The sequence below is a fragment of the Sparus aurata genome, chromosome 8, assembly GCF_900880675.1.
Source record: "Sparus aurata chromosome 8, fSpaAur1.1, whole genome shotgun sequence".
Lineage (NCBI taxonomy): Eukaryota > Metazoa > Chordata > Actinopteri > Spariformes > Sparidae > Sparus > Sparus aurata.
This window is the reverse complement of record NC_044194.1, coordinates 24,073,325-24,093,678: the sequence shown is the minus strand read 5'-3', so window position 1 is coordinate 24,093,678 and position 20,354 is coordinate 24,073,325. Positions and strand designations below refer to the sequence as shown.

Genomic DNA, 20,354 nt, shown 5'->3' with positions numbered 1-20,354 from the left:
CACCTCCAGTTGGCGAGAGGCTGCGTGCTGCTCATGGAGTCGGGGATGACAGTGGCGTGCTGGACTGAGGTGTGGGTGAGCTGCTGCCACGCTGGAGGCAGCAGGATCTGCTGGGTGCCGCTGGGCCAGGCCTGCTGAGGAAGGAGGACACGGGGGGGGGGGGGGGGGGGGGGGGGGGGGGGTGGGGTGGGTGGAGGTGGAAGGACAAAGAGAGGAGGGAAAAAACAGTGAGCTATAAGCAGCCAAACCATGAATTTTATTAACACTGTTACTTGTGAGTAATCTGATGAATTCATTCTTGCGTCTTCCAACTGAAACATTATGAATGCATGAACCAGGGGAACTCATCGAGCTCGGCTGATAACTTTAAAGGTGTTGTGATGAATTACAGTGTGTTTGCAAAAGTGCGTAATAGTGGGCATGAAAAAAAATGAAACTCCGTCGGCTTCAAGGAGACATCCATCGACAAAAGAGATAAGACCAGGACTTAATAAAGATGTACAGGGGCTGCTTTCTTTATCTGTGTGTGTATGAGTGTGTGCATGAGCGCATTTGTGTGTGTGTGTGCGATTATGTGTTCGACTTGAGTCAAATCAACCTATGTTCTAATTAAATCCGTGAGGCCCATTCAGTCTGCTGTGAAAGAGGCTACTTTGTATGTCTGATGCAGAACAGGAGGAGTATCAGGCATAATATGCCCCAAGATGTGCCAGGATGAGTGTGCGCGCATGCATGCCCGAGCGTGTTTGTGTGTTCCTGTGTGTGTAACCCTAATAGTTTAATGCAGCTCTATTGATTAGCACTTTAATGTCGGGGCTAATGAATTGTTCCTTTAATACCATTTGCACATCTATTTACAACGGCATCAGTATGTGCTGCGGCGCACACAGGTTTAAATAGAGGGAGGGGAGAAGGATGGGCGAGAGAGGGAGAGAGAGAGAGAGAGAGAGAGAGAGAGAGAGAGAGAATGCAAGCATATAGTCTGTGTATGTGGTACTGTAACTTTACTTTACCTTTATCTTTCAGCTTGATCTTAACCTTTCTCTTTGTATTCACGTCTTTGCTTTGCTCTGTCTGTTTCCATTATATTCTGACACAAAGTAGCTGTTCTCTTCTGTATTCCGGCTGCAGGCTTGTGGAAGTTGAATCGTTTTTGTCTGAGGCACATTGCAAAGTCCAAACCAGCCACCCCTGTGGTTGAAGTGCTGCAGGGGGGGCATCTGGAGGCCAGCAGAGCTGCCTTGTCTCTCCGCTGATGACTGACATCTCTAATGGAACATTGTGGTGCTGGTGATGGTCTTTACATCTAAGACCACATCCAAGGCCTTTTATCAACATGCCATTAAGGGACTCTAATACATCCATCCATCTCCTGCTCCTCCACCTCCTGCTCGCTCTATCTCCATTCCTGGCACTCTACATGCCTCTCTCGCTAGGCGTCTGCGTTGTGTAACCAGCCTGTCTGCCCTGAAATGGTAACCCAGTTAAGAGGCCGTTTTCTTTCTACTCTGAGCCTACCATCACTATCAGCGGCCCACCGCCTCCCACCTCGACCTACACTCCCAGGGTGAAAACCCTTTGTCACCTCCGGGCTTTGAAAGCCCCAGCTCTCACTCCCCAATTGTTTCCACATTTTCTGCATTCCTGCTCCAGATAAAGGTCCTGCTGGTTTGCCTGCCTCCCTGCTCGGAGCCTCCTTCACTCTGCCCCCATCTCTGCACGCCCAGGGAGCTCGGGGCTAAACTCGCATGGGTCCGAGGTGGGCAAAAGGTGGACGGGCAATAGTGAGCGGTGGGTGGGTTGAAGACGCAGGTGGAAAGAATGCAACCAGGAGGCAAACAACGAGTAAGCCAAGCCAGTGAGACCTCCCACAGTAAAGGAATAAACACACACGCACCACACACCCAGTTATTAGGTGTGCTGCTCGCTGGCCTATATAAACCATCTGCTTGTGTTAACTATTGCCTGTCTTTGTTTAACATGTGTGCACACAGAGGTGAATACCTGCAGAGCATGGCAGCAATGTTTGAGTCACACCTAGAGAAATATTATATTCATAAAGATGTTCTATCTTATTTTGCCTCTGATAGATCCATCATATCGATGGATCTGGTGGTGTTGTGAATTCTGTGGTCATGCAGAGAGCTTCATCCAAGCTTCCCCTGACCTCCCAGGATCCTCTGAGGCCTGTAATTTGGAGCGCCTGACTTGGAAGCAGCCCTGGAGCTAATCACCATTTGGTATCTGACAGATTAACCCACCATAGAAACACAGGCGCGCGCACACAAATACACACGCATACGCACACACGGAGCTTTACTGCCTGCACGCCTGCCTACTGCATGATTAACTGGAGATAAGGGAGTGCTTCAAACTCCCTGGATTCTCAGGGATATTTAAAGCCTTCATGGAAATTTCCATAGGGAACGAGGTGGTGTGGCGATGGAAGTGGTCTACAGTGTGTGTGTGTGTGTGTGTGTGTGTGCGCGCGCATGTGCGTGTGCGTGCAGAGGGAGTGATGCACAGTCACTTTCTGTTACTTCCAACAACTGTATACTAAAGCCCCGGCTCCACTGTGCAGGCCCCAGTGAAGGCCCTCTCTGTGTGAAAGGCTCCTGCCTTTGTGTGCATCAGACCGTGGCAGCCTCAGCCTCCAGGAGAGCGGGGCAGCAGAGAGAGAGCGAGCAAGGGGAGAGAGTGAGAGGAGAAAGAGAGAGAGAGAGAGAGAGACGGAGAGGCAGGGAGTAATGCACAGGAGAGCTTGGCCTGAATGCACTCAGGAAAAAAAAATAAAAAACAGCTGCCAGCAGGGGCAGGGTCACGAACATTGAGTGATTTCCAGCCTCCATCGATAGACACTATTCTTAGCTGAGGCTTATGAAAAAAAAAGGGGGGGGATGCAGAGAACTTTGTTTGAGTGCACACAGTTCCGAGTCTGACAGGCTGTGTTATTGTCAAGGAAACTCTATTAGTTCAATCTCCATGATACTTGAATGTCTTCCTACCTGTGTGAGCAGGCCAGGCTGGATCTGAAGAGGCTGTGCACCAGGGGCCTGGGTCACTATGGGAACAGCATTCTCCATCCGCACAGCGTAACTGGTGTGCTTGGAGGGGGACGCCTGCAGCCCTGTTCACAGATAACGCACACACACACGGAGGACATCAACAAATTAAGTCAACATCATGCCATCTGCAGAATTCTGACATCAGATAATGTGTAATATGTCGCTGATTTATCTGCATTCAACAGATGTCAGAGCTTTGCTGCTATGTTTCGAACATGGCAACGCTACTTAGAAAAACAAAAACAGTAGTCATGGCAATGGTATAAATACAGTTTTTCTAATAATGGAAGTTCTTTTTTATCGCCCATTCCGCAGATAGAATAAATAAACAAACAGAGCTATGCCTTAGAGCTCTTCTGCCCTCCCAGTGCAAACAAAAGCGGAGACAAAAGTGAGTAAGTATTACACAAATTTCCATTCAAATGATTAATTGCCTCATCAAGCTATCTCTGAATCACGGTTTTTATGCTGCGATTGACACTGCCTCTGGGGCTGTGGCTGCAAAACGAAAAGACAAAAAAGCTAGGAAAAAATCGGGAGGACTGTAGGAACTTGGACCCACTCCAGTGCTGCATGTGCCGCTGTTTAATTGTGCTCTAGTGCAGGTGCAGGAGAACTTGTGTTGTGCACAGATGACCACAAAATCCCGCTCTCTCCGTTCACACTAATGCATACTGACTGGACTGGTCAGACGTCCTTACCTTGGAAGCCAGGTGGGCAGACGATGAGAGCCTGCTGGAAGGGGTCAGGCCGGGCGGCACAGAGCTGAGGAGCACCCGGCTGCAGGGGCATGCTCCTCTGGGCCACGGCTGCCATGGAGGCAGCGGAGGGCTGGTAGAGTGCAGATTGGTAGTTTAGTATGGAGACATCAGGACTTGCAAAGGAAAGGGTGGCATTGTTGGTGGAGGAGGGAGCCAGGTTGGTGGCCTAAAGGAATGGTGGGACCAAAATAAAAATCATGAGAGTGGAGGTACTGATGGGAATGACAGGGAAGTGGAAGTGCTCCAAGGAGGGGAAGGGGTTGAACAACAGGCATGGTAAAAACAGAAAGATAAAAATACTCTTGCGAAATAATGCACACGGAAAAGATGCAGATCAAGAGAAGGTAGACGGATAGCGGGGCATCCATCATTCATGAGAGACGATGGATGAATAAGGGAATCTGACGACTGATTCGAAAGTGTCTTGAAATATGCAGACTGTTGATTTGATTAATTAGAGGGAGAGAAAGAATGTGAGGGAGAGATGTAATCAATTATGCAATTCCTAGTATAATCAACCAGCAATGAACAAAATGCCACCAGAGCGCGTTTAGACTGAGATTTTGGAAATATGTACCATATATAAGATTTACTGACAAAATTATTTAGACAACTATAATGAGGTATAATTGTATAATAATTTCCTTTACGTGAATATACTGATGCATTACACGTCTTAGCACACAATTTAGCAACAATAAACTAAACAGATACATCTAACCGTCATTGTCAAACTTCAACAATAAAGATTAAATGCATTTTCAGATTTGTATTTTTATTTTGGGTGTCTACTGGGGAATATTCACATGCTTCCACAGTGCAAAAAACACATTATTTTCTTTATTCAAACAACAAATAGGGGCAGCATATCACCAAAGTAGTTTGAACTGCTGCTTATTCTGTTTATGACTATAACTACGCTTGGCTTGCTAGCTCAGTTAGCCGTGCAGCTAGCAGGAGTGTTTGGACCCACTGGACAAAAGAGGATTTCAGGCCCGTGGCTAGCTGGTTAAATGCTAACTACAGCAGATATCTGCGCAACACAACACATTTAGATGTCTTTGACATTAGGTCAAATCTGTTATTTCTTCCCATTCTGTTGATATTTTCTTGATTCTTCTTGAACAACAACAAGCCCAGTCAGCTCTCACAGGCCTGGGCAGGCACCACCCAACGTGTTTTTTCCACATCAGCTCTGCCTGTGTTTTTGTGAGCGCGGCCGTGGCTGAGGGTGGTGACTTTATCATTGTGACATCACAAGGTTACAGACGTCCTGACGGATCGTTTGTAGGCTCAGTTTGTGAATACAGGCTGTGTGCATTTCCCCTTGGAGTGCTTTGACACTGTCCATGTAATCAAACATCTAAAGCATCTAAACCTGCTTTTTAACTTGTAGAGTGTCTTTGTGTACCCTGAAAAGCACTATGTAAAATAAATGTATTATTATCGTTACTATTAGTACTAAAATAAAATAAAAAATAGACATGAAATCTCACTTTCTATAAAAAAAAATCAGAAGCAAATGATATTTGAGTCTGTTTAATGTAAATGTTACAGAATCAGTGTGAGCCAATATAGAGGGTAGCAGCTAAATTTGACATTTCATGTCACAGCTTCATTATCCAGCCTCCAAGTCAATATCCCTGACAAGAGAATATATCTCAAAGCCAGCAGTCTTTGTATAATTATGTAAGCTTAGGTACCTCCAGCCTTGACCATTAATAAGACATGTGGAGCCTCGGAACATCCGAGACACAGCAAATGCTTTTAAGAGACACCGTTTGCTCAGCTCGTAAGTAGTATTTGCTCCACAAGACACTGTCTAATTTTAGCCCTTTCATTAAGCGTACGTAGGGGCGGAGGGAAATACAGAGACAGCGCTTTCATTTTTCATTTGCTCTCTTTAGCGTGTTCAATGAACACCAGGGGAGGGAACATAATCAATATGGCACTGTGGCATTCATCATAGGCTACAAAGCACAGAAGCAGCAAAATACAAGCCAAAGATGCATTCCAGCATCGCAAATGAATCGAGCTGAATAAATCACTAACTTAAGTCTGTCTATATGCCCTGAGAGCCCGGCGTGGAAAAGACAAGCTGAGGGAATGTTAATCCATTTAAATCACAGCAAGATGGGGTTTTTGTCGCATGCTACACAGAGTGAGCCGCCTTGATATAGTTGGTGATAAAAAAAATAAATAAAAAAAACGCTGTTTACTAAAGAGAGGGGTGGGGTGGATGTGGGGAGCGGGAGTTGTAACTAAGCACAATCTGGAAAAACCTTGCAACCCGACGCTCGGTGATTCCGGCATAAGCCAAAAGTCAGCAGTTTCGATTCACAGCCCATGCGGGAACGGGGAGGTAAAGCACCACAGGCTCAACCCGGGGAAAATGGAAGGGAAAGAGGAGAAGACAGAGGAGGAGAGCAGCGAGAGGAGGGAACAAGAGAGGAAGCCTGGTGAAGGGATTCTTAAGGCCTGAAAGCCCCAGAATGCAAGGCAAGCAGGAAGTGGGGCTTGTCATGTGTGTAATCAGCACTTTGTGACAATCCCACAGGACCTGGGGCACAGACAGAAACGCAGGCAGACAGATATATACATGCACCGGGGCAGAAATGGAAGGCCAGCGAGCGTGGAGACGTGCAGACAGACAGGGAGAACGGACGGCGAGAGAAAAAAAAAGCAGAACAAAGAGACGAACAGCCGCTCACGGGCTGCTTAAGCTGTTCAAGTACTGACAGTTGGTGTTTAAAATACAATTATTTGGTTAAGACGGCGTTTGACAGGGCGCGTAAGCCAGATGCATCTTCCGTTTTGCGCCTCGGCTTTTCATCATCCATTCCGATACACGTGTGCACTTGCGTATTCATGTATTTATGCATTCCACATGCAGTGTGTCAGTTAATTAATTCCTTTTAAGAGACTTTTATTTTCGTCCTTAGTTTTTATTTCCTTTCAGCTGCATTTCCCTAATTATCATTTTATTGGAACCTACTGTGGAAAACGCAGTGAGCCATAGCTCAAATAATTTACATACTTGCGACTGGTGGAATAAAAGAGCTATATCAGTGGTTGCCCAACAGCGTGCTGAGAGGGGATGTTTGTTTTGCTTCAGTTTACCTGGCTGTGCACAGTGTTCAGCTGGTTGTTGAAGGTCATGGTGAGGTTGGTGGAGGTGCTGGGGGCCACATGGGTGATAAAGGGCGTCTTGCTCTGGTTGACTGTGTCGTACATGTTGACACGGCGCTTGCAGATCTCCATGTTTTGGAAGCATGACTTCACACTGCGAACAACAACAGACGAACGAGTGTTAAGTTTTATTTCACTGATCAAAATGACAACGACACAACAATAACGACAACAAACGATGCGGCTCGTACTGTGTGCTGTGCGGGAAATCGAGGAGGTGCGACATGGTGACGAAGGGGTGGTTGAGCGTTTCAATCGGGGTGATCCTCTTGTCCGCGTCGATGGTCAGCATCTTGGTTAGCAGGTCGATGAACTCCCTCCTGTCGGCCTTCTCCGCCAGCATGTCGCTCCCCTCGAGGTCAGATGTCATGTTCACCTGGAGGGAAACAAAAAGAAAACATCTTGGCGTTTTATTTTTTTTTTAAATCCCCTACGACGGCTGATCAAGCGTTCAAGGTCTCTAACGTTTCTGCAGACGACAGAGAAAAATCTCTCCCACAGCTTCTTCCCATGCAGCGGCCTATTAATACTCGCAAGGCCTCATCAGTTAGGGTGTCAGCGTGTGTGTGTGTGTGTGCGTGTGTGTCACGGAGCCCAGTGATAACCTTGCACCTTGGTGACATTATAAACATTTGCACTGGTATTTATAGCGCCACTTGGAATATCTCCTGGCGCCTCCGCTGAGATTTTTTATCTATTCCTGAGATGTGAAAAACAAACAAAAAACACGAAGCCAATAAATACTGCCATTGGCTGGTCGTTAAAAAAAAGAAAAAAAGAAAAAAACTTTCACACACAGGACACCATTTTGTGAGCTGACATGAGACAACTTAACCTATATATGTTCCCAGGCAGTTCTGGGAAGCCGCCCTTGGAACGTTGTGTTGCTTCATCTGTATTAAACATTGCGGCTTAGGTTTGTGGATAAATACTGTGTGAAGCAGATTTGTGCAGATTTTTTTTGCCCTGATGAAAAGCAAACATAACTAGGAGGAGTTGATTCGTTAAGCAGGGGAATCGTTCTGGGGACCGGGGTTTTACTTTTTAGGGGTTGATGAATGAAGCGGGCGGGACAAGGTCACGATAGCGAATCGAGCGAGCGCATTGTCAGGCGGTGCGAGGACAGACACGGGGACAGGCAGCCTTGTTTATTGTGACTGCCATGCAGAGGTAGCAGGCCTGTTTTTAATAAAGACGCAGCGCTTATCTGTAGGCCTGCTCCAGGGGCTATCAGATGTGCTGCCAGTCAACACGGCAAAATCTGATTCAGTTCTCTTTCTCTATGCAGGTTATTCGACTCCGTAACCATTCCTCCCCTGCTTGCCATCTCCGCTGGCTGTGATAAAGGAATAATCTGCAGAATGAGGTGAGAAATAATCACATCGTCCTCGGCCGGCGGAAGAGATGACTTTGGGTAATGTACGCGGTTTGGTCGCATATGCATAGCAGGTGGGAGTTGGCTGAGGCGTGCCAATATAATCGGGCCCGGATAAGAAGAGGAAGAGGCCACGCAGGGGGAAAAAGAATTTTCCTATCACCCATTAAATGAAAGGACGCGAATTTACCTGATAGCAAAAGATATTTTCACGCTTCATTTTCTTTCAATAACAGCAAATGGCAACATTTTTGACATTTTCCAATCTAGAAATTGAAAACGGTCACTGAAAAACTTAAAGAGGGGGCCTCAGCTAACACGGTCGGCCCCGCGTGCCTTGCATGTCAACGATGTTTATGGAGCCACATCTGTGCCACTGACATGCCATTCTGGAGTAAGGGCAGGGACGGCAGATGTCGAGCGGAGAGGCAGATTGGGCTACGCCTCGGGAGACGCGGTGCTAGGCAAACTGGATGCAGGCCTGTGTTGTGCACAGCGCTACAACGTGCAGATTTCCCCCTCAAACTTTATGTTCCCAGCTGGAGGAGTGGCCAAGGAAAGAGGGAAAGTGGGTTCGTAAGTGCGTGCGATAAAAGCGAGACAGCGGTGAAGACCATGCTGCTCCTCCCGCCATGGCTTCACTCCCATCAGCAGAGATATTGAAGGACTGCAGATCAAAGTGAATCCATTTTTCGAGCTGTGCCGGCCGTTATCCCGTCTACACCGGGCCTCAAGTTTTTCTCTGAGATTTACTCAAATTAGATATACTTGTGACTAAAGCCTCCCTACATTTCCCACGACTGAAAGGAGGTTCATTATCTCTCCCTGGCACCCAGCCCCTGTGTCTTTCAGGGCCTTTAGCTATATCATCCATTATACACGCGGAGGCAGATGTCCACAATGCTGACTTGTTTGTCAGGGTTAGTGAGACGGGGCAAAATAGGCAGTTTTTCACCCACACTAAGCACGCGCAGTATCTCCTCTGCGTTTCTGTAGTAAGCCGAGTCTGGCTGCGACAGTGAGAGGGGAGACAGGGCACAGAGCTTGAAGCGTAGGAGATAGAGATGACCCAAGGGATATCATACCAGTGCAGGTTGGTTTCATTAAACTCAGTGCTGCATGTGTGTGTGTGTGTGTGTGTGTGCGTCTCTGTGTGTGCAACTGTAAATTCAACAAGCCCAGGCAGCGATACTATCTTGTCCCAGCCGACTGCATGTTATTCCAGACAGGCCTGACAGCGGCCCTAGGCGCTGCTGGACAGACATAATTGTCTCCATCATTTCAGTCACTACATGTGTTGCCTATGGACACTTTCCAAAAGGCTGCCGCTGCTGCTGCTGCTGCTGCTGCCGGTTGTTGGCCACTCTCCAAAAAAAAGAAATAATTCACCTGCTTAACTCTTATCTCTTGGCTAGTCATTATCAGAGGCAGGATCGCGGCGCATGATGACAGGAGAGCACTGTCACGGATTCTGGGAAAAACATTGTAATTTTCCATCAGCGCTGCCATATCTGCCAGCAGAGCCAGTATTTGGCCGAGCGAGGGCGAACAAAACAACAGTCACTATCAGCTCACTGTCAGGCACGTCCCACCAAAATGTCATGGCTGCATGTGAACTTTCCCACTGTGGAAAGATGAATTCAGTCATACAGGGAAGTGACATTTGATGCTCAGTAGCGGTGCTTTTTCCATGTATACCGTATAAGGGCCATATAAGTCACTTCCTGGGGGTTATGTAAGATCCTCTAAACAAACAGATTCCCACAGGTGACACGTCGGGGGGGGCTAACCAGTTGAGTCATGCACACGCAATATGGTGCGGATCCTGCTGAGCTGGTTTGGGAAACTGGAGGGGGACCTTATGGAATGTGTGCGCGAGCTTTTACACTCTTACCCCCCCTAAGATGCCTGCGTGCACTCTAGATGTTCGGCATGAAAACATAGCCGCAACACAGCTTAGATAAGAAAGCAAACTGTACATATAAAACATGTTAACCAGCCCCGCCACATGTTCAGGCTCAAATGTCCGTCTGCAACTTATTAGATGGCGGTTAAGGCGAAACGAGGAGCAGAGGCAGAGTTGAGGAGGGGGTTTCGGTGAACAGCTGCTTTCATTTTGCTCCGATTCTATATAGCTGCAGCGCATCTGGAGATCAGGCCTTGGCAGGATTCATATTGAATAAGGATTTCAAATGTCTGATAAGACACTTCTCGGGATGTGGCGGATCAAACTGGACTGGAGTAGACCCGATCGACGAAGGGTCTACTCAAATGCCAGACAGGAGGGTGTGTTTGAGGCAAAAACAAATTAAAAATTTTAAAAAAGGACTACTATCAACGGCCTACCTGCGCCATGTCATCCAAGCAGTTGAAGATGTACTTGCGAGCCTCTTTCGACTTGATCCCCGTCTCGCCCTCGTGGTCCTCCGGAGTCTGTGGGAGACAAGAAGCAGATGTTCCTCTCAAATCCCATCACACTTCCCCTCTGGAAACACACTATTTACATTTGGCTCATTACAGCCTCTTGTTGCTGATGTGCAGCAGGACTCAGCTTGCCCTCTGAGCAACCCTGGGGTAGCACACAAACACTCATCTAACAACCAGGGCAAGATTGGGGGAGACTGCATGTGGAGGCACACACTTCGTCACGGAGGGAATACGTGCGACGCCGCAGCTTAAAGCGAGCGCACACGGACAGGCATTTACATAAAGTGTAGGAAAAACGCACAGGCAAGTATAAACACAGGCGATCGCTCTCTTTTCAAAGATGCAAATTTACACAAAATGAATCCGTGTTGACTGTGGAAACCTCCCGACTGAACACATGATATTTTTTAATTACAGTCAGCAAAGCCACGCAGCTGCTGTTACGCGGAAACACAAGGCAAGGTCACATTAAAGCTGAGCAATCTCTCTTCGAAGCGGAAAGAAAGAGGTCAGGATGCCTTGAGGTTTGATTTTCCACACACCCGAGACACTAGAAAATCATGAGGAGTTACAGCGGTGGTGTCAAGCGTGAGCTAATAATCTGCGCCTGTGTCCTGCCCACAATGTTACTGTCAACTCTTATCTCGAGGAACTCAGAAACTCCCTTGTTTGAACCGACAACAATGTGCTTTTAAAAAGGCCTCATGCAGTTTTTCAGAGAATGACTCTGAAAGCCTTAGTACTGGCTGCACATTTGTTTTCCCTGACATCTTCTAAAAGCCCGTGGTGATCATGCACAGAGCGCACACACTATTATACATCTTCATTTCTCCAATCACGCTCATCAGCTGCTGTCAGTGTGGTATGTCACTGGGATTCCTAAGGAACAAATGCACTCGAAGCAGATCAATCCTCGACACAAAGACGTGGTAAAAACACGGCCATACCCTGCAGAGACGGATCAGTATTTGCAGTTCAATACACTCAAGAACCGAGTGAGTAAGTTCACTGCGTGGCTCGCGAAAGTTCAACTTAAGTTAATGAGGTTACACAAGACAGGAGTGGACCTGCTTATTGGGTGGCCCGCATAGAGGGACAGTGGGAGGGGGGGTTGGAGCAGAAACCATCTGAGACGGAGTCGTCGTGCCGGGACTTCCATTTGCCAGATCCTCTCGAACAGATCCATTTTGCTCTTATTACTCTCTCACTTTGTTTATAGCCAGGAACAGGTCCATCACAGTGGAGCCAGAGTTTGTGGAGTATCAATGACAGATGTGGCCGGCGACAGTATCACCTGCTCTGAGGAAGAGGTTCCTGATGCCACCAGTTTGTAATTTGCAGCAGTGGAGGAAGTATTCAGATGCTTTACCTCAATAAAAGTACGCATACCACTCTGTAAAAATACTTTGTGATGAAAAAAATCACTACTTACAAATATGTCAAGTACCATCAGGAAAGTCTATTTAAAATACTAAAAGTTAAGCAGAAAAATTTGCCCTGTGACCTTTATGCTATACTGTATATTACTATTTTTATACTTTATAGTATATACGTAAGTAATCATCAATATAATTTGATCATTTCTCATGCATCAATGTGAAAGGAGGATTTTATTGTTGTGGTCAGTTGAGGTCGAGCTACAGCGAGAAATGTGACCCAGAGGCCAAAGTGACACGTTGACAATACTGGTTTTGTCCAAGCCTCTGAATTAGCTCTTGGCTTACAAAAAATATGATTATGAAACATAAAATCATTACAATCATTAAAAGGAAAAGGAGCTAATTCTCACAGTTGTGAGGCTGAGAAGATGATCTAATGACTTAAAATGGCAAATGTCAATTTGACCAACCACTTAAGCAACTCATCATTTAGGCTGCACTTGTGTAAACTGTTGGGTAGTTTAATATATGACAAAACTTATGATTTTATTATCTCTTCATATGTTTTGTGTTTGAGAAGTATATTATAATGTTCTCCTCTGAGATGCTGGGTGACCGGATCCTGAATCTTGTCCCATTTGTCCAGAAACGTTCTATACCGATCCTACTCAAACGTTTTGTTGGTGTTGCCCACCATTTAAAAGTGTGTAGCCTACAGGACTTATGGTTGTCGTAGTTTTCTTTTTGTTGTTGCTTATCATTGTTCGTTTACATCGATCATAATGTAATGGAGGCCATGTGCACTATGGCCCCGTGACCTAACCTGCCCCCAACTCCCTTGGCATGATAAGACAAAACTCAGGTAAAGTAACAAGTTCCCCAAAAATGTACTGAAGTTCAGTATTTCACGAAATGTACTCGGTAACATTCCTCGGCCGGGAAGTTGTGTGTCTGTGTGCGTGCATTTGCATCACTCAGGCTGTACCTTTAGTCTCCAGAGTGGGTAGGTTGAGTCCGTCTCTCTGTTGAAGAACCTGTTGGTCTTCGTCCCTGCACTCAACAGATACTCTGCAGGCAGACCCTGTGTCTGTGAGATGTACCGGATCTGCAAGACACAAGAGGGAAAAAAAACAAAAACATCTTTTTTTAAACTTCACATTATATGCATGATTGAAGCGCAAGTTGCCTTTAATTGGGGAGCGCTGTGAATTCTTCCGATGGGTGCCAAATAACAGTCCAAAAATCGGATGGATGTTTTTTTTGGCAGGTTTGAAAATCAAGGCTGACAGTAACTACTCCAGACTTATCTGGCTGAAATATGCATAGCGCCCAAACATGACCTCAGCTCAAGAGTCTAAGATTGATTTGAGACTTGTAAATGAGACACTTCGCTAAGTTTTTTCCGTGAAAAATCAGGCGAGCTTGTTCAGTGATGGAGCACGACTTGCTCAAGGTTTTCCCACTGAGCCTCGTCTGACTGATAGAGAGAGGGGAACGCCGCAGTGTCTTGCTCTGGAGCACAGGGGCTGCGCTAATTGGACAAGTGGCTCTGTGGCATCTGTTCAGATAAACAGGGAGGCTGCGCAAGAATCATCAGGGGCTGTCAGGGGGATTTGAGAGGCGTCCCACCCTCCCAGACACACAAACACACACTGGCGGAGAGGGAACACTCGCAAATGCATAAACACAACTGCGCACAAAAGCTCCGACCCACGGTTGTGCTAGCACCCAAACAATTTGAAAGGCCGGAGCGAGCGTTATGCGTTACCTGATCATACTCCGAGGCCCCCGGATAGAGGGGCCATCCCAGGAAGAGCTCAGCTATCACACAGCCCAGGGACCACATGTCTATGGCCTCACAGAACGGCAGGCCCAGGATGATCTCCGGAGCCCTGGAGACAGAGAGAACACACAGCGTGGTTAGAAATCAGACTTTTTTTTTGTCTTGCAGAGCCAGAGCTTTAAAAGGAAACATTAGATGATGACTGTAACATGACTACATCGTCACTTTCAATACAAAGCTGTGTCTGCAGAAGCCGAGTGTGGAGCTTGGTTTCACACTTCGTCTGAGCTCATGGAGAGCAGCCCAGTTGAGTACGCACAGGTCAGAGGAGGAAATAATCTACGCTGCATATGTAGGAGTGAGCTGGAGACTGTCCACAGGTTTGAGTAACATTCCTGAAGACAGTGCAATTTAATTAGACAACAGAGACACAAACACACACTGAGGCCGTCTCAACATTTATCACACGATGCATGAAAAGGTTGAATGGTGTTCCTTCTAAATGCTGTTTGGTTGTGCCCCAAACACGTTCCGATTGGTTACACTTCACAAGTAATAGTAATTCAGTCAACAATGAATATTATGAATGTGTTTGGCAACTAAAGTTATCATGTAAATGTGGATGTAAATGTAAAGTAGCAGAATATGGAAATACAGAACTTTAAACTAGATTGTAGTTCGTAACCTTCCATCACCGGTTATTCTAAAATTTGACCCTGAATTTCTTATTTTTTACAGCAAATGTATATCGGTTGCAAATATCGGTTATCCGTCTCCTACAAATAATCAGCATCAGTATCGTCCCTGGGAAAACTGGTCAGCTGATCCTTTATATTCGTATTTATTTTCATATGTTTACAACTGTTACACTGCTCAAACCACACTGTCTTATTCTTCTCTTTTATTTGTTTCACTACACTATCCATTCACTCTGCATCCCTGTGCTCTGTGTGAACAGTGAAGCCATTAGACAGATTCCTATTATTGACGTTCTCATTGTAGCCTGTAGCAGCATTTTTTGTATTCACAGTATATCCATATTGTCTTACGTCAACAATAACGGTTCCATTGCTGTGTGTTATCTGCCAAACATCCCCCACGCTAGGAGAAAATCTCACTATTTCATGATGCTTTTTTTTCACTTGTAATTTGGACCTCGCTCTGCGTGTATGATGTTTGTGACTGTGTTGTATTTTTGTGTCAGCCCTTTAAGCCGTGGGAAACAACTCCGTTAATACCCTTCGCATGTGCTCTGTTTGGGGAAATTGAACCAGAACCCTCGATAACCGAGCAGCACCAATCGCTGAGCCCCATCTCCGCTACTCAGACGCGGGGACTGTGTGGAGGTAGCGGGGTGGTATGTTTACAGAGTTTCATGGTCCATGGCCACAAAGCCATTTGGAAGCAATTATTCCATGAAAAATAAAAACAACATAAAAATTCTGTAGAGCGTGCAATAAGCTTCATTTGGGCTTTTTAGTCAGCTACACATTCATTCGCCGTCTCACACACACACACATGCACACACACACACACACACACACACTCAGTCCATGAAGAGACCATGTCAGTGGTAGAAGAAATAAATATCTATTATTTGATAAAAAAAAAAAAAAGAAAAGATATTGCTTCAGTTATTTGAGCAGCACGGCCGTCCAAAACAATTCCCAACTTTCATTCAACACGTTTAATATCCTGTCAGAAAGACTAATGCACCCCTTGTGAGCTCACGTCTCTGATGGGGCTTAAAATAACCGAGAACACTGTGACTCCGCGCTCTAACAATCCAAAGCACTTTTAAGAGGTTCTCTGGCTGTCATCACTCTTGGGGGAGGGGTCTAAAATTGCTGTAAACTATTGGCGAAATTAGCTGCAAAAATGTTGCCCCCGCCGACAGAAACAGGCGGGGACTCTCGTCCTATCTGTAACTCCAACCTGGACAGAAACGGTCCGACTGAAATCCCCCTCTGTCTGTTAACAACATATTAAAAGCATGATACACAGATCACAAGAGCGAATCTTGCAAAGTTGCTCATTCATCGCCGAGTTCACAATGCTGATTGCCGTGACCATGGTAACTGGGCTAGCCCCCCCCAAGCCTAGGGTGGGCTCTGGCAGCGTTTCGGTCGCAGCGAGAGAAACGAGGGGGCCTGGCCTCGGTCCCGCTGGAACTGTAGGTACCAGGGAAACAGAGAATGTGGAGAACAGCATGTGGGGATGCTATAGGACTTTATAGGCCTGTAGGGGGGCGACGGGTACGCGCTCCGAGGGCTGGAGGAGAATGAATGAACATACCTCACATACTTAAAAGCAAATTTCCAACTGTAGCCCTTTTGCCCTCTATTCACCACTCACTGAGGAAAAGGCAAAGTGACAAGAGGGCACAGGCAATTCATCGCACGCTGAGATACGTCTAATATGGAAAGGCAGAAGACGGGGGGAGATACTAAGTGAAAAAAAATAATAAAAAATGGAGAAAAGGGGGAGAGAGGCGCAAACGAAGCAAATGAGGGGGAGCAGCGCCTTCGCCCGATGAGAAGCTCCTGTCACAGAGGGTGGTTATTGGGGTCTCAAGGGCAGCGGTGGAACAGACACCAAGACAACACTCTAGCAACAGTATCTTAGGGCACCATTACACAGCAATACAAAGACACCTTCACACGCAATGAGCCGAGACGTCTATCAAGGGGCTGCCAAAGAGGCATAAAGGAGCCTGCTCGGAGGCGATAGCGGAGGGAACAGCCAGGTCCACTCGGAAGGAGAAGAGATGGACGCCAGGGCCGGGCTTAGTGTGATCCACAACTCACAGCCTGTTAGAATGGACATAGCGCTAACAGCTGCACACAGATGTGGACAGGTACAGACAGGCAAGCCCGCCAGAAAAGTTCAAACTGCTCTTTGTGTTTCAGGAAGGTTGTTTGTCCCTTCTACCTCCAGCAAACATTCCTAAACACACTTGAGCAACCTGTTATCCATCATTGCTTTAGCATCACCAGCTGTGATCAGACAGACATTGTTTCTTCAATCTGATCTGAAATCATTCTGATTAGAGTTTCCATCTTTACTGTCTCATAGTACCACTCCGTACCCAAAGAGGCGACAATCCGATGGTGGAGCTCAGGCAGAGTCAGATGATAGAAGGCTAGCTGCAGCGGCCAACAGAGCTAATTAGCCATTGTCAGCTACAGTTAGCAGCAATCAGCGGTTGCTCTGGTTACGTGCTGCCCCCAGTTTGCTTGGAGGATGAAATAGACAGGTGTTTAATTCTTACGTATCAGAACATTTATAAGAATGAAACTTTTTAGACACGCGCAGAGTGGTTCTGCCAGCCGTGAGGGATTTCATCTCTCGGAAATAAAACAACTGAAGAGGAATTAGAAGTTTTTTTTGGCCAACTTTATTCCAAAAATTAAATTTATTCATTAATTTGTTCGCTCCACCCGTCAACACAATTTTCAAGATGGAGCCACATCAGGTCCTGGAAACAATATTTGGCTTTATGGTCAAGTGGATTCTGGTTTCGTTCAGCTCGTTGTTCTGAGCTTTTCAACCACGGAGGCCTTCCACAACACCTGATCGGGCTGTTATTCTGAGTATAAGTCGAATGCAAGGGTCCACGTAAACGCTGCTGATTAAAAGCTTTCAGAAACTGAAGTCAAATCACTTTACTACTCAACTGACAAAGAGCCCTTGACAAACACAGAACAACAGACAAAAGTCTGTGAGGATTATGCTCTATTTATATATTCAAATATCACTGTTAGTACTTTCAACTCCCTGCTTATCCTGCTGTCTGTGCAGAAGTTGATAATGGGAGCAGGCGGCGCTCCATCATCATGACAGAAATTGTGCTCTGCAATATATTTTACAACATAATGAAGGCAATATACTGAGGCCCGGTCTGGTGTCACGTGCCATAGCAGTCCCGCAGCGCATTCACACATTCCCACACAAAAGCACATAACATATACCCCCTTATTTGCATTTGAGTGTGAGTCCTCCAAAAAAACCTGACTTGACTTTTGAGAAAACCAAAAATATGTATGGGCCGTTTTGGGGAAAAAAGAGGAGGCTGTCCTCACAATACGAGGCTGTTTTTTTTTCCGCTTTGTTTTTAAACTCGGCTCCGAGGAAATTCTTCCCCATCGAAACGCATTGTAGGGATGAAAGCCACAGGAAGCTCTTTCATCAGATGGTCCTTCAGATCACCGCGACTCCGGCGGACACATGCAGACCACAGGACCTTAAACTTTACCCCCTTTTCTTAGAACCAGAACACCGAACTAAGTGACTTCCAATCACCACCATGGTATGTAATTCATACTTGCGCACAAAGAGGCAGAAACTGGCAGCAGAGCCACATTTGATTTCGAAGAAAGGTGGCTTTCATAACAGCTGCCTTCAACAAAACCCACTTTCATGAGCGTGTGATTAGTGCTCGGGCTTTAGCTTTAGTGCAGCGTTTTTCTATGCATGTGTGCTTAGCTGTGTGCCATGACCACACGGACTTTGCCCTTGTGTGTGATGGAGAGATTTGCTAGTGTTGATGTTATGCTTGGATCCATTTCAGCCTGAACCTTCCTGGGTTATGCTCCAGTGCTCTACTTTAGGCTGTTCTCATGGCTTCTCTGCCTCCTCTCACAGAGATCTCCTCCCGTTCAGCGAGAGACAGAGAGACAGTGAGAGAGACGGGGGGGGGGAGGGAGAAAGACAGCAAGGGAGAGAGAGAGAGAGAGAGAGAGAGCAAGAGCAAGGGAGAGAGCAGAGTAAGGGAGGAAGGATGAGAGAGGGAGTAACATCGTTGCTCATGATATGAAACCACAAATGCAAATTTGCCTCCCCTGTACCAGTGCACCGCTGCCATTGCATGCAAAGCGGCCTACAGCTGTTGCTGATGCAGGCCTTTCACTGGCAGTGATAAACAGCACACACATCTGCGCAGCTCACAAACCTCGCTCCTTTCCTGCCGCCACCCCCCCGTTCCTTTTCCTTCCTAACGTAGTACAGCACACGCGATTGACAGATAGTGCAGATAGGACCATTTCAGTTTTCTATGCGAAATTAGAGCCTTTGTTAATCTCTACCGCACACGAGCAGCCACGTGTTGGGGGGGGGTCAACGGAAATATTTTAAAGCTGCAGTGTTTGACTTTTTTAAATGACAATTTGGGTTATTTAGCCTTTCATTTTTAATCTTATCTTATTTTTAAAAAATCTTATGGATTCTTATAAGTATTTTTATTCTTAACGTATGTCTTTAAAATACACTTTAAATATTTTCTTCAAGCTGCTATTCCATGTATCAAAAGCTCTGTCTCTTTCTTTGTTTGTAAGCCTGAAAAGAAGTTACATAGTGCATCTTTAGGGTATTTCAAGACTTGACTAAAATGCTCAAAAAAGGAATAAAGTCTTACTTAAAGCTGGTTTTGTCTGACATTGTCTGAGATAACGTTAGCATGCTATCATGCCCCTTAATGACAGGGCTAACATAGTGATGTTTACTAGACATAATGTTTCCCTTGTTAGTGTTGTGCGTAAGCATGCTAACTTTGGCCAGTTAGCCCTGAACACTGCACAGTTGAGGCTGATGGGAGTTTTTTGATCTAGCGATGGCAGTAGTTTTCAATCAGTCAAATAAGAACCTCATGGCGGAGGGAAATCAGGGGAGCGCTGCCATTCATAGAGCCAAAGCCCTAGCGAGGCTTAAAAACTATATTCTCTTCTACTGGTAATCACCTTGGATACACCAGCCGAGCTGACTGCCAATCTATCAGCCTTTATGCTGCACCCCACCTCACTCATCTCCAGCTGGCATGGCCACCGCAGACAGTGCCTCTCAGAGGGGGGTGGCGGTGAGCTTCTCGCTACAGACCATAGATGTCACTTACAGTACAGACGGTGTGCAAACCACCGGCTAGCCAGAGGCTTTCTGTGGTTTAAACTGGGGGACCCGACTGCATGAGAGGCCTCAGTGTTCGGGCTAGTGGCTCTGACAGCACAGGGCCTCGACAAAAGGAAGAGGGAGGGCGGGATAGAGAGAGTGAGAGAGAGACACAGAGACAGCGAGGGCGAGAGAGAGAGTCTGCATGCTGACATCCTCCCAGCTGGCCTGGTCATTGATGAGCCCCAGTCCCCTTGGGAGCCAGAGATGGCACGACTCATGAATGGAGCCTTTCTTCTGCCACCCCAGCCCGCCCCTACACCTCAGCCCCTTCACCCACCCTCCTCCACTGCCAGCCCAGCCAACCCCTGCCTACACCTCACCCTGCCTCGCCATCCACCCCCCTCCTTGCAACCCCTCTGCCAGCAGAACCCCCTTCAAACCCCTCAAACTAGGGCGCCGAGGCCAGGCTAGCACCTCCCTCCCCGCTCGCCT

General features: G+C 46.6%; 1 protein-coding gene and 1 long non-coding RNA gene across 6 annotated transcripts in view; one reads left to right on the top strand and one right to left on the bottom strand.

The window, feature by feature from the left end:
• hipk2 (homeodomain interacting protein kinase 2) overlaps positions 1 to 20,354 on the bottom strand; it is a 75,399-nt gene that overhangs the window by 9,753 nt on the left and 45,292 nt on the right. For 2 of the 5 annotated variants that reach the window (XM_030425573.1, XM_030425576.1), the window contains exons 3-10: positions 13,965 to 14,088; positions 13,182 to 13,301; positions 10,737 to 10,823; positions 7,207 to 7,391; positions 6,947 to 7,109; positions 3,767 to 3,992; positions 3,006 to 3,127; positions 4 to 134 (exon numbers count right to left, since the gene is read on the bottom strand). In XM_030425573.1, coding sequence (XP_030281433.1) covers positions 4 to 134; positions 3,006 to 3,127; positions 3,767 to 3,992; positions 6,947 to 7,109; positions 7,207 to 7,391; positions 10,737 to 10,823; positions 13,182 to 13,301; positions 13,965 to 14,088 — 1,158 coding nt within the window. The remainder of the gene's footprint in view (positions 1 to 3; positions 135 to 3,005; positions 3,128 to 3,766; positions 3,993 to 6,946; positions 7,110 to 7,206; positions 7,392 to 10,736; positions 10,824 to 13,181; positions 13,302 to 13,964; positions 14,089 to 20,354) is intronic. The other 3 variants (XM_030425574.1, XM_030425577.1, XM_030425578.1) reach the window with 3 other exon arrangements.
• LOC115586478 (uncharacterized) lies at positions 3,384 to 12,208 on the top strand. Its single transcript, XR_003984882.1, has 3 exons — positions 3,384 to 3,460; positions 8,304 to 8,381; positions 12,037 to 12,208. It is a non-coding gene; the product is annotated as an uncharacterized LOC115586478 (long non-coding RNA).